The sequence below is a fragment of the Oratosquilla oratoria genome, chromosome 36, assembly GCF_046742065.1.
Source record: "Oratosquilla oratoria isolate Oo_2021 chromosome 36, ASM4674206v1, whole genome shotgun sequence".
Classification (NCBI taxonomy): Eukaryota; Metazoa; Arthropoda; class Malacostraca; order Stomatopoda; family Squillidae; genus Oratosquilla; species Oratosquilla oratoria.
This window is the reverse complement of record NC_134812.1, coordinates 30,476,878-30,491,877: the sequence shown is the minus strand read 5'-3', so window position 1 is coordinate 30,491,877 and position 15,000 is coordinate 30,476,878. Positions and strand designations below refer to the sequence as shown.

General features: G+C 34.4%; 1 protein-coding gene across 1 annotated transcript in view; it reads left to right on the top strand.

The window, feature by feature from the left end:
- The window catches only part of LOC143018925 (piwi-like protein Siwi), a 73,950-nt gene that overhangs the window by 53,416 nt on the left and 5,534 nt on the right, over positions 1-15,000 (top strand). The window contains exons 12-15 of the mRNA XM_076174511.1: positions 6,406-6,574; positions 7,089-7,210; positions 8,573-8,733; positions 10,120-10,270. Coding sequence (XP_076030626.1) covers positions 6,406-6,574; positions 7,089-7,210; positions 8,573-8,733; positions 10,120-10,270 — 603 coding nt within the window. The remainder of the gene's footprint in view (positions 1-6,405; positions 6,575-7,088; positions 7,211-8,572; positions 8,734-10,119; positions 10,271-15,000) is intronic.

Genomic DNA, 15,000 nt, shown 5'->3' with positions numbered 1-15,000 from the left:
TGTTTTCAAAACATCTAACTCGTAAAAATTAATTTCTCGCCACCTACCCCTCTATCTACCTACTTGTCTACCTTCATCTACCAGCCTCTTACAAAATAGATTAATGAATAAGTAGATGAATAGATAAGAATATAAGCAAATGTATGAATTAATGTAAAAATAGATAAAATCAAATAGATATATGGATAAAGAGACACAAACATAGGAATAAATAAATAAGATAGGGTTAATAATGTTTTGGGTTGTCGATGTCTCTACGGAATGTCTATGTCTCAAAGAAAAAAAAATCATTACAAAGGCAATGATTCCATTTATTTATTTATTTACTTATCTATTTACTTATCTAATTATTCATTTATTTGTTTATTTAGTTATTCTATTTTATTCATTTCTTTATTCATTTATCTATTAATCTATTTATTTTTCTGTTTATCTAATTATTTTTATATGTTTATAAATTTATTTATTGATTGATTGATTTATTTATACATATATTTATCTATTCTAGGGCAGACATTTTAGGAACAACTTATTTTCACGAATGAACGTAATATTTTCAGAATTAAGAATACAATACTTTTCAAGGTGTATACATATACTCGTACATATACATTTATATATACATATACACACACACATATATATATATATATATATATATATATATATATATATACATATACATATACATATACATATACGTATACATATACATATACATATACATATACATATACATATGCATATGCATGTACATGTACATATACAGTACATATACTCGTACGTATACATATACATATACATATACATATACATATACGTATACATGTTACACAATCAAAATGCATACTGTCTTCTTGAATATGAGAATAAAAATAGTAACATCATTATCATTAAGCTTTCCGGATCACGGTGAAAATAACTTGACTCCTCACAAACAACGAAAACATTCTGCAATTGAAAGATTCCACAGCTGGATTTTTCAATTACTGTTTCAAACAGCAATGCTAATTAAGCAGCTACATTCTGACTCTTTCCATGCACAATATTTGATTACATATCGACGCATACATGATAAGCTTGGATCTATTCAACTATAGGTTAGATATGTACGTGTATAAATATCTACACACACATATATATATATATATATATATATATATATATATATATATATATACATACATATATGTATATATACATATATACATATATATATATATGTATATATATATATCTATATACATACATACATACATAGCATACATACAAGGGAGGTAGCCAAAAAGGAAAAGGCATAAAATCATTCCCACCCATTCCATCCCTGAATATACTCCACACCCCTCCACCCTCCCTCTTATCTTAGCACCTCCTGGATGACGGGTCATCCCTGCACCCTGTCCACTGCCCTGGGTCAGAAGCAGTGTCGCAAGACACAGCACATCCACAGCAAGGCCGCTTCATTAAATCGGCAACCCCCACTCTCCGTCCCCCCATGCATAAAAGGAGAAGACGGGGAGAAATCCCTTCGGGCTGCGTCAAATTTCGCTCACACATACTACCTCACCCCCCATCCCCCCGCCCATTCCACCTCATGCCTCACAACATCATCCATATACAACCATTCTCCATTCACCCCTGTCTTCTGTCCTCTCCCGTCCTTCCTCAACAGACATTCCCCTCTTCCCCAAAGCCCCCTTCACCCCAGCCATCCACCTCATCCTAGGACGTCCCCTCATGTTCACTCCCTCCACATCTGCCTTCCAATCCTCTTTTACTAGTCTTTCTTCACTCATTCTTTCCATGTGTCCAGACCAACCCAATGCTCTTTCATCAACCCCATCTCCCAACTGCCTTTCAACCCCCGTTCTCCTCCTCACCTCCTCATTTCTCACTTTATCTAGCCTAGTAACCCCCATCATACTTCTCAGACACCTCATCTCAAACACATTCAAACTCCTTCTCTCTTCCTCTCTTATGTTCCATATATATATATATATATATATATATATATATATATATAAATATATATATATATAAATATATATGTATATATAAATATATATATACATACATATTAGAATTAAAGTTCATTGTAGTTGATAAAAATGTATCTCTAATCACTTGGACCCATTCAGTGTTGTACATATATATATATATATATATATATATATATATATATATATATATATATACATATATATATGTATGTATATGTATATATATATGTATATATATATATATATATATATATAGATATACTATATATACTATACATATATATATATATATATATATTTATACATGCATATATTTATATATATGTCTATACATATATGTATATATATATATATATATATATATATATAGATATGTATGTATATATATATATATACATATATATATATATATTCTTTTTAGCTACCTCCCTTGTAAGGGGGAAAAAGCCTTGGTACATGTATGTATGTATATATATAAATATATATATATATATATATATGTATATATGTGTGTGTATATATATATATATATGTATGTATATACATTGTATATATAATGTTATATACACATATGTATATATATACATATATATATATATATATATATATATATATCACAACAAAGATATGTCGTAGCACATTTGTAAAATAATACTGATGACCCACTTTCGGAGAAGAATAAGCGAAGATGTAGAGATCTGTATATTTCGATCACTTACTGTGATCCTCTTCAGCAGATATGAGTTACAAAGTACAGAACAATGTGTATTTATAGTGAAACAGTGAGGTAGCAAGAGGGGACGGTGCTCAGGTCAACACGCCCGGCACGCATGCTCGCATCTTGGTGGCTCAGGTCACATGACCGGCGTAGCATGGGCCTTGGTGATTTTTGTCCACCGCTAATGTTGATGGTAGCATTTTATTTATGGCAAAAGACTGTATTTCTTCTTTTGCCATAAATAAAATGTTACCATCAACATTAGCGGTGGACAAAAAATCACCAAGGCCCATGCTACGCCGGTCATGTGTCCTGAGCCACCAAGATGCGAGCATGCGTGCCGGGCGTGTTGACCTGAGCACCGTCCCCTCTTGCTACCTCACTGTTTCACTATAAATACACATTGTTCTGTACTTTGTAACTCATATCTGCTGAAGAGGATCACAGCAAGTGATCGAAATATACAGATCTCTACATCTTCGCTTATTCTTCTCCGAAAGTGGGTCATCAGTATATATATATATATATATATATATATATATATATATATATATATATATATATATATAATCTGGCCTGTGTGGTTAAGTGTTTGCTTTCGTGGGGACAAGAGAACCCGGCGTCAGCGACTGCAGTCGGTATTCCTGTCCTCGGCAACAACCGAGCCTAAATATATCGGTCTCCGAGTCAGAACGCTTCCGCCTCACAACCGACCATCCGATTAATTATTACGCGTCAAGGTCGAGGGACTGCACTGGCGGCAGACGAAATAAATTCATAACTGTAAGGTGGTTACCAAGTCAAGTGTTTGTCGAAATGGTTTAGGAGTATTTCGAAGATGATTTTTTTTTTTTTTTTTTTTTTTTTTTTTTTTTTTTTTTTTTAAGTTCTGAGTTTTGTTACCGAGATTCCTCAAGGATGAATGTCTCCTTCTTAGCTGCTTCCTTTTTAACTTGTTTTTAGTGTTGAGTTTAAGATTCACTCTCTTATTTCAGTTTATATTCATCTTCACTTTTCTCAGTCCTACATCATAGAACCTCTCAAATTTTTCAGTTTCTGTAGTACCTTTAAGTCAGTTGGTACGTATTAGATATTCTCGGGATACAATTATCAAACATTCTATCTCTTATCATACATCATTGTGCTTGAAATATTCAATATTTCTAACCTTGATATTTGTCAAAGATCCAATGAATTTAGCCTATCTTTTGAGTAATTAGGATTCCATGATCTTATTATTCTATGAGTGTAAATGCATATTTAGTATATGATGAATATCTAGTATTTTTGACCATTATCTGTAATGGTACCATTTATTGAAAGAATCGCAGTATATTTGAATGAATTAACAGATAAATACAAAATAAAAAAAACTAAATTATATAAATAAATAAATAAATAAACATCGTCCATTTATTTTTATTAGGACTAAGTCCCACTGTTTCATCTATGATTTCTCTTTCAGTATGTTTTGATTTCCGTGTAATTTTTTTCAGTTTATTTATTTTCATCTTTAGGAAAGAATAATCACCAATCCTATATATTTTTCTACCTATCATACTTAAAATTAACTAAAAAATCCGCAATCCGTGTTGACTTTTAAGCTAGTTCCTGAGGAGGGTCAATTTGCCCTGCGGCTGACAACTCAAGAGAGCAATAATAATACCATCTCAGATTTATATAATAAATTATCGTATTTAAATGGAAAAGCTTATAAATTCACGATTTTTTTTTAGTTCTTTCAAAAATTGCATTTTCATCTGTGAGCATAAAAGAAATCCTCATCTAGACCTGATACCAAAGCTAGATGTTCAAGAACAAAATAAAAGGTAGATTTTCAGTCCTAGGACCCTCCTAATTCCAAAAAGTTACAATATGTCAACGTGGACTGAGATACAGTGGTCCCGGACGGAGAGAAAAACTGAATTTAGAGTTTATTGTGTTAGATAGTTTGTTATTTTTAGCAGTATTATTTTCAGTTATTCATTGTTTTCCAGCAATATTTCACAATCTATTTGCGTCCATGTCAAATCACATTTTGAAACTAAACCGTGGAAATTTGCTTGTCAACTTGCAGTTCACCTGTGATTCTATCCCTGAGAACAATGTCGAGACGATATTGAGGATTATTTTGAGGTTGAGGACTTTGGTCGGAGGTGTGAGTTAGTTTGTGAAGTCCAGGTACAGTTACAAAAAAAAAAAAAAAAAGTAGTGAGGTTGAGGACTTTGGTCGGAGGTGTGAGTTAGTTTGTGAAGTCCAGGTACAGTTAAAAAAAAAAAAAAAAAAAAAAAAGTAGTGAACCACCCGGAGTTTTTCATGAGACGAATCATTAGTTCTTTATCTGACAAAAAAGTTATGGGCGAGACAAAAATATTTCTTGAGCATGTCAATATTGTCCCAAAGCGTGTTGTTATTGATTAAGTAGAAAGGGCATTGAAGTTAAATGTGTGATACAGTGAGGAGAGTTGTTACGAGATATGAAAAAGTCATGAGTGAGACGAGAATGTTTCTTAAACATGTCAATATTGTCTCAAAGTGTCTGTTACTATGTGAGGAAGAGGGTCGTGATCGTACATTAAGTTTGATAGTCTTTGAGTGATTTGTCAATTGCTCTTACCAACATTATTGCTTATATATATATATATATATATATTTTAACACACAGATATATATATATATATATATATATATATATATATATATATATATATGAGTGGATGGGTGGTGAGATAAACACAGGGAACCGTTTAGGGATTTATTCTGACGTTTCGTCCTTACTCTGAAGAAGTCCTGGTAAGGACGAAACGTCTGAATAAATCCCTAAACGGTTCCCTGTGTTTATCTCACCACCCATCCACTCATCTGTCTTACATATTTCAACATATATATGTACATATATATATATGTATATGTATATATATGTATACATATGTATATATATATATATATATACATATGTATATACATATATATATATATTATATATATAATATATAAATATATACACACATATGTATATACATATATATATATACATATATATATTATATATGTATATAATATATAAATATATATACAAATATATATCTATATGTATATACATAATTGATCTATTTATGCATTATCATTAATATTTTTTTTTTTTTTTTTTTTTTTTTTTTTTTTTTTTTAGAATCGGAGGGTAATGGGTAAAAACAACGAAGGGATCGATGTTGCATCCCAAGACGCCTTGTCGGCTCGTTCGTTCATGGGAATGTCAACTTGAAATGGCACCCAACAAAAAGACACATTTTTAAGGCGGAGGGATGGTGGGGGGATGTTAGGAGGAATCAAGAATGGAATTAGTAGTTTGATGGATTGAGGGAACGGAGTGTGGAAAGAGGCCTATAGTGCTACTTGAGCTAAAGGGGATTATCATGAACGGGGAAGGGAAACTAGAAATAAAACGTAAAGCGACGAGAATACTGGAGTTCGTTAGTAAATGTTAAAACAGTGAACGATCACTGAATATAGTTGGTGATGTTCTAAGATAGTAAATGAGAAACAAGCATGGGGCAGCCAATACAGAAAAAAAATGACTCAAAACAAATTACAGTCTTTCTATAATATAGATCCCAAGAAGGACAAAGCCATACGAAGTTATTAACCATACATTTTTTGCAAATTTGAGTCCTCTGTTCTTGCAGAAGACAATGACTATCGGCTACGACGTCTACCACGACCGCAAGTCGGGTGGCGCCTCGTGGGGTGCCACGATCGCCTCCTACAATGACGCCTGCACCAGGTACTTCGGCCAGGTTTCCTGCCACAAGAACCAAGAGGAACTCTCCACACACTTCTGTGAAGCCCTCGAGAGTAGGTGGAACCGGAGATAATGACTTCTGGGGAAGTTCTGAGGGATTGAATGACTAATAGACTCTTTATAACTTTTTATATTTCTTTCTCCCTTTCCCTCCATTCCTAGTTTTTCTCTTCCTCTTTCCCCATATCTTTCTTATCCTCCATTTTCTCTTTCTGTACCATTTTCTCATTCATTCACCCCACATACATACCCCCCCCCACACACACATATATATATATATATATATGTATATATATATGTATATATATATATATATATATATATATATATATACATACACTCAATTGTATCACTATACTGACATTCAATATAACTTGTCTGAGGGAAAACCTTCTGCATCTAACGACAACGATTTCCAGTGTATTTGTTTCTGACATTAACATGATACCAGTTTACCGCTCCATCGTATTGCTTTCCCTCATCAACTCTTACAACAACTAAATCATAATACATCGAGCAACATTCCAAGTGTGGACGCACTGTTAATAACATGTTTGCCACACACAGAAGCTCTGAATCATTACGAGAGCGTGAACAATGAACTGCCTGATCGTATCATCGTGTATCGGGATGCAGTGGGCGAAGGCCAGCTCTTCTACGTCAAAGAGACCGAAGTTGAGGCCATCAAGGTAAGGAGGTAAAGGTTGTCTCCCGATAACCAGCGCTTCTATCCTTTGGGACAATGTCACGCCGGAGAGGTTTTGGTAAAAGTATATATTAAGGAGGTTATTCAAAAGGGAAGATAATTATGACCTGATCTGACCCAACCTGATTAACCTAATCTAACCTAACCTAATCTTACCTAACCTAACCTAACTTAACCTAACCTTACCTAACGTGACCTAACCTAACCTAATCTAACCTAAATCTGACCTGACCTAACCTTACCAAATGTGACTTAACCTAACCTAACCTAAATCTGACCTGACCTAACCTAACCTTATCTAACCTAACCTAAATCTGACCTGACCTAACCTTACCTAACGTAACCTAACCATATCTGACTTAAACTACCTAACCTACCCTAACCTAACCTGACCTACGCTAACTTAGGACATATCTTACGGTAGAGTAGCTGAGAATAATTCGATTCTGGGTGAAATTTGCGGCTGAATAGATAACATATTTATTTTTGAATTTGGTAATTGAATAACATCTTATATCTATTAATGTTTATTTTTATTTCTATGTTTATTTGTCCTTTGTATTATTCTATTTTACTTTAATTTTTTTTCATTTTAAACTTTTATATTTCATTTATTCATCTATTTATTAAACTACTTATTTTTGCTAAAATATATAAAGTATCTCAACTGAAATGGTTATGATGAGCTCTTATCTTGTATCGACTTACCTCAACACATGAATGAATTGATCCTGGCACAAACACAGGCTAATGCACTTACAGAAGCAGATATTGAGAAACTGATTCCCAGACAAGCAGTTTATGCAAGCATACACATATTAATTTACTGGTACTTTGTATTTATCTATGTTGTATAATTAATCTATTAGCTTATTCATTTTTGTTTATTTACTGCGTCTATATTGATGAATTCAGTTATTATTTAATCTATTTTTACTCAACTTACCTTTATGTATAAGTCCATGTTTACAATGCATGTATAAATTTCAACTAAATTTTAAATATGTTATCTTATTTTTATTTTATTTATTTATTTATCTATTTATTTATTTATTTATTCATTTATTCATTCATTCATTCGTTCATTCATTCATTCATTCATTCATTCATTCATTCACTCATTTATTCATTCATTCATACACACATTCATTCATTCATTCATTCATTCATTCATTCATTCTTTCTTTCATACATTCATTCATTCATTCGTTCATTCATTCATTCATTCATTCATTCATTCATTCATTCATTCATTCATTAACTCATTCATTCATTAATTCATTCATTCATTCATTCATTCATTCATTCATTCATTCATTTATTATTTATTCATTTATTTTTGCAGAGCTATTTCCAACGACGCAACTACAATCCTCGCTTTAGCTTTGTTGTTGTTAGTAAGCGAATCAACGCCCGTTTCTTTGGTAACCCGTCCTCCACCTCCTCCTCCCCCACTAACCCTCCGCCGGGGACAGTTGTTGATGACGTCATCACGCTTCCTGAAAGGCTAGTAAACTCTATTGATTTTGTGCTGTCTGTGTAAATTTTGCTTCACTAAATTAAACTCATATTTACTTTGTATTATGTCGAAAGTGCCATCCGCTTGATACAAAGAGATCTATAATCTCTTTATTATGGTGACGCACTTTGAAATTTCTTTCAGGTTAATGAAATACAGTTTTATTTATTACCAAAGATGGATGTCACCTGTTGATTTCTTTCAGCTGAAAGGACTCTCTCCTTCAGTTGTTCGGTACGCAAGGGTTTTCCCTTGGCTGAATAAAATCGCCTAATGGTAGCCATAACAGATATATCAACCACAGACATAAATCCTTAGCCCTATTAACTCGCCTAAAACCAAAGCTTTGTGGGTGATTTCGAGGTTAAACAAAGCCCGAAGGAGAATACTTGTCTATTATGTAATTGTACTGTACTGCAATGACTCTCTTACACTAAGTATTGCATCAGCCTATGCTTAGTAAAGCACTTGGTCAAGTGATGCTCAGGCAAGGTTGAATAAAATCGTTTAATGGCAGCCATAACAAATATATCAACCATAGATATAAATCATTAGCCCTATTAACTCTCCTAAAACAAAAGCACTGTAGGGGGATTTCGAGGTTAATCAAAACCCGATGGACAATACTTGTCGATCAGGTATTTATACTACAAAGACAGTGAGGTCTTGGCGTGGCGGATGCAGAACTGGGTGCGTTCCTTGGTGCGTTACTAGGTGCGTTCCTCGGTGTCCTTACTGGCATGAGTTTGCTAAGGACACCGAGTAACGCACCTGGGGACGCACCGAGCAACACATATAGGAACGCACCGAGGAATGCGCCCAGGTCTGGTCGATAGTTATATCATTATATAGATTGCAACATCCAACTCTATTGACTCTCTTACACTAAGTATTGCATCAGCCTATGCGTAGTAAAGCACTTAGTTAAGTGATACTCAGGCGCAGTGAGGGTTTTGACATTGCAGTGTGCTGTCTCAGTTTGAGAATTGTCTTGAATTTCATGAAGTGAATAAGATTCAAAATACAAGAACACAACATAAACTTATAGGTATACATATATGTATGTATGCACACACATCTACATATGTAGGCATATGTATACATATACGTATACATGTACGTATACGTATATGAACACACGTGCATATATGCATATTGATGCGCATGTATATGTGGCAATAGAAATACCCGTTAGCTTTGCCTCTTTGAAGAGGCAAGGAATGACAAATACTTTTCCATTTATTTATTTATCTATCTATTAATTAATTAATTGATATATTTATTTATCTATTTATTTATAGATTTATTCATTCATATATTTATTTATTTATTTATTTTTATAAGGGGCCAATTTTTTCTTTTTACAACTTCAGGTACGACTTCTTCATGGTAAGCCAGAGAATCAACGAGGGGACGGTGACCCCGACGTCCTACAACATTCTCGAGGAGGTCAACTCCAACTTCGATGCGGATCGCCATCAGCGATTGGCCTACAAACTCTGTCATCTTTACTACAACTGGATGGTGAGTGGCCGAGGAAGAGGTAGATTGGTGGGTGAGTGGATGGGTGATTACAAAGGATTACAAAGGCAAAGCATGCCGACAGGAGACCTTTTGATCCATATCTAGGTCGGATGCAAAAAAAAAAAAAAAAAAAAAAAAAAAAAAAATTATATTAATAATAAATTAAAACTATAACAATGTAAATAACAATTAAAATACATAAATAAATGCATTGGTATAGTTGAATAACAAACAAACAGGTAAACAGTAAATGATAATAAATTGACATATAACTAATAATAAATGAAAATCAGACAGACAAATTATAACAAAACAAAAACAAATAATATAACATAAATTATAATAATTACAGCATCTTACTTAGGTATTTATCTAAATGATTCTTAAAGCTTCGAACTGAACTACATTGCACTACCTGTGCAGGAAGTTTATTCCATTCATTAACTACACGGTTGGCAAAGTTGTTTCTACCTACTTCCAAATTGAATCTATTTCCGGACAGTTTGAGACCATTGTTTCTTGTCTGATTCTCATTCAATGTGAAAATTTGGTCACTTTTGATGTTGTCAATTCCCTTTAAAATCTTAAAGACCTGTATCAAGTCACCTCTGAGTCTACGCTTTTTTAGGGAAAACAGATTCATGTGCTTAAGTCGATTTTCGTATGATTTATTTTTGATATTTGGAATCAGTTTTGTGGCTCGCCGTTGTACTTTTTCCAGTCTGTCAATGTCTTTAATGAGATTCGGTGACCATACGGAAACAGCATATTCCAAATGTGGACGAACTAACGATTTATATAGCTTGTTAATGAGTGATGGACTTTTGAAATCAAAAGATCGCGCAATCAATCCCAGAATCTTATTTGCTTTCTCAGAGGCTGAAATACACTGCTTGGATGATTTGAGGTCGTTACTGATAATTACGCCGAGATCTTTTTCACTATCCACTTTTGTTAACGAATTTCCAAATAACTTGTAATCGTACTTGCTGTTATTTTTACCTATGTGCATTACCTTGCATTTACTTGTGTTAAATTTCATTAGCCACTTTTCAGACCATTGCTGTAATTGATCTAAATCTTCTTGAATATCTAATTGGTTTGAGTGATCATTTGCCACTCCGCACAGTTTTGTATCATCAGCAAATTTGGAAACAGTAGATTTTAGTCCATGGTCTATATCATTTATATATACTATGAATAGAAGTGGCCCAAGAACGGAACCCTGAGGAACTCCACTTCCAACACTTTTCCATCCAGAAGTTTTTCCATTTAAAACAACTCTCTGTTTTCGACCTTTCAACCAATTACTAGTCCAACCTAATAGGCTACCACTTATTCCATGCAAAGCTAATTTAGTAAGTAGTCTTTCGTGTGGGACGGTATCAAAAGCTTTTGCAAAGTCTAGATATATTAAATCTATATTGTTTCTTTTGTCATAATTCGAGACAACTGTGTTGTAGAATTCGAGTAAGTTAGTCACGCAAGAACGTTTCCGTCTGAAACCATGTTGGCTATCATTTATCAAACGGTTACTTTCTAAATGATATTCGATAGCATCTCTGATGATAGTTTCCATTATTTTTCCTACGATCGAAGTCAAACTAATAGGCCTATAGTTATTTGGTTTCTTTTTGTCACCTTTTTTGAATATGGGAGTAACGTTAGCTAGCTTCCATTCTCTTGGGACATCTCCGGATATGATGGATTTCTTGAAAATAATTTCTAATGGAACAACAATCTCATTTTTCATTTCCTTTAAGATTCTTGGATGCCAACCGTCAGGCCCTGGTGTTTTATTAACTTTGAGTTTGTCTATACACCTTTTAATTGTTTCTTTTGTTATATTTACCGTAGTAAGTTTACCCCAGACTTTTCACAGGTTTCAGTTTGGAATTCACTTTGAGGTGTTTCGTTTACGAATACCGAGCTAAAATAATTGTTTAAGAGATTACACATTCCTTCATTTGAATATTCAAGTTGACCGTCAGCAGATAATAGTGGACCAATGTGATTCCTAACAACCTTTTTATCTCTAATGTAACTATAGAATTCTTTGGGATTCTCTTTGGATTTCTCAGCGATGTTCATTTCGTATTGTCGTTTTCTTTTTCTTATTGTCTTTTTTAAATCTCTCTGTATTGATACATAACTTTCATATTCATTAGATGCACCCGAGCACTTATATTTCTTATAAGCCTGTCTCTTTTTAGCAATACTTTTTTCAGTTTCTTTGTCGAGCCACTTTGGGCGAGCCTGATTTGGGGGACGTCTGTCCTTAAAAGGAATGTAAGTTTGAATCATCTTAGTGAGCGTATTTTGAAATATTTCCCACATCTGATCTACAGGCCTTTCGTTTAATTTTTCCTCCCAATCTGTAAGCTGAAGCTCCTGACGTAGTTCTATGAACTGAGCTTTACTGAAATCGGGTATTTTAGAAGCACAAGTATCTATTCTAAAATTGTTTAGGAGTTTGAATCTGACTAAGTTGTGATCGCTATTTGCAACAGATTCACCGACTTCTACATCAGTTGCCATGCTTTCGCGGCTAGTGATCAATAAATCGAGTAAGTTTCCATATCTTGTGGGCTCTTTTACATGCTGAATTAAGTAATTGTCACCAAGAAAATCAATCAAGCGACTACCTATATGGCCATGTTCAAGGGTCATCCAATCAGTGTCAGTAAAATTGAAATCACCCATTATCAATAAATCCCGGTTGCAGAAACTAGACAGTTCTTGAAATAACAGTTTGTCGTCTGCTAATGATAATGTCTTTGGCCTATATATTACACCTATATTCATTTTTTGTCCATTTGTTTGGGTTAACTCAACCCACAAACTGTCATATGCATCCTGTTTCACTTTCTCTAAAACACAAGCATGAACATTGTTTTTAACGTACAATAGAACACCCCCACCTTTCTTGTGGTTTCTATCCTGATGAAAGTGTTTAAATCCCGCAATATTAAATTCAGCTTCGAACTCTGTACCATTTAACCATGTCTCAGTTATTCCTATCATATCGAGATTTTCGCTTTTGACATACGCCTGTGATGAGGTGGGTTGGTCGGGTTGCTGGGTGAGTGGAAAGGTGAGTGATTGTGTGTGTGTGTGTGTGTGTGTGTGTGTGTGTGTGTGTGTGCGTGTGTGTGTGTGTTTACCTACCTAGTTTTATCTACCTAGTTGTATCTTACGGGAAGGGGAGCTATGCTCGTGGTGTACCGCCTTTGTACCTCGCAGTGTCTAGTTTGCTCTTAAATACGTGTATGGTTTTTGCACACATTGTGTATGTGTGTGTGTGTGTGTGTGTGTGTGTGTGTGTGTGTGTGTGTGTGTGTGTGTGTGTGTGTGTGTGTGTGTGTGTGTGTGTGTGTGTGTGTGTGTGTGTGTGTGTGTGTGTGTGTTTGTGTTTCTAGATGCAAATATGAATGTATTTGTGTGGATCTGGGTTGGTATATGGATTAATGGACAATTAGGGTTGTGTGAGAATGCACAAACTCCTCCCCTCATCCTATCTCACTCCTATCTTCTTATCTTCTCTCCTCCGTTTCTTGTCTTTTTCTTTGTTTTTCTTTATACGTAACTTGTCTTTCTCTACTGTCCCTTCTCTTTTTCTCCTTTTCTTCTCCCCTTCACTTCTCTCTCTCTTTCCCTATTCTCCTGTCCTGCATATTTTGTCTTTATTTCCCTTCCTTTTCTCACACCTCCCTACTCCCCGTATGCATTCTCTCTCTCTCTCTATCTCTCTCTCTCTCTCTCTCTCTCTCTCTCTCTCTCTCTCTCTCTCTCCATTAGTCTTTCCTTACTCTCTTTTCCCTCTCCTCCTCTGTCTGTCCTATCTCTCCCCCCTTCTTCTCTCTCTCACCTTCTCTCTTTCTCTCTCTCTCTCTCTCTCTCTCTCTCTCTCTCTCTCTCTCTCTCTCTCTCTCTCTCTCTCTCTCTCTCTCTCTCTCTCTCTCTCTCTCTCTCCTTTCAGTCCCCTCTCTTCTGGTCCCTTACTTCTCGGTTCTTATATATTTTCCTTTCCCCTCTCCTTCCTTTCCTCGCTTTATCTTTCCCTCTTCCAGTCTCCAGTCTTGGCCTTCATTTCCAGCACCCCTCCAGAAACGCTCTTGTATTTTTCTTTTTCTTTATTTCATATTTTCACTACCCTAATTTTACACTTCCAACACGTTATCAACAATCTAGAGTTTGTTAGTATTAGTACTGACCTAAAGAAATGCTTTAAACATTTTCTTAGACCCTTTTGATTCTAGGATATCTTGTTTCCTAATAAGTGAATGTTAGTGAAATTATATATTTTTTCTTGATACCACTGGCTGTTCTGTTCCTTAATTTGGCTGTATTTTCTTATTTGAATGATTGAGTATGTGATAATTATCATATGTTTTATCTGCTTCGTTTTTTGTGTCAAGTTTGTACTTTTTCTTTTGTCTTGAATTATTTATAGATTTCTGTGTAATTTATACTTTTGTGCATTTTATCTGTGGTCAGTTTAGATTTATTTTCATTTCTATTCTATACATTTTTCTATTTTTATTCATCTTATTAATTTATTCGTCGTCGTCGCTATCGTCGTCATTGTTATCCTCCTCCTCTTCCTCCTCCTCTTCCTCCTCCTCCTCCTCCTCCTCATCATCATCATCGTTGTCGTCGTCGTCGTTGTGGTTGTTGTTGTTGTTGCTGCTGTTGTTGTTATTGTTGTTGTTGTTGTTATTGCTACTATT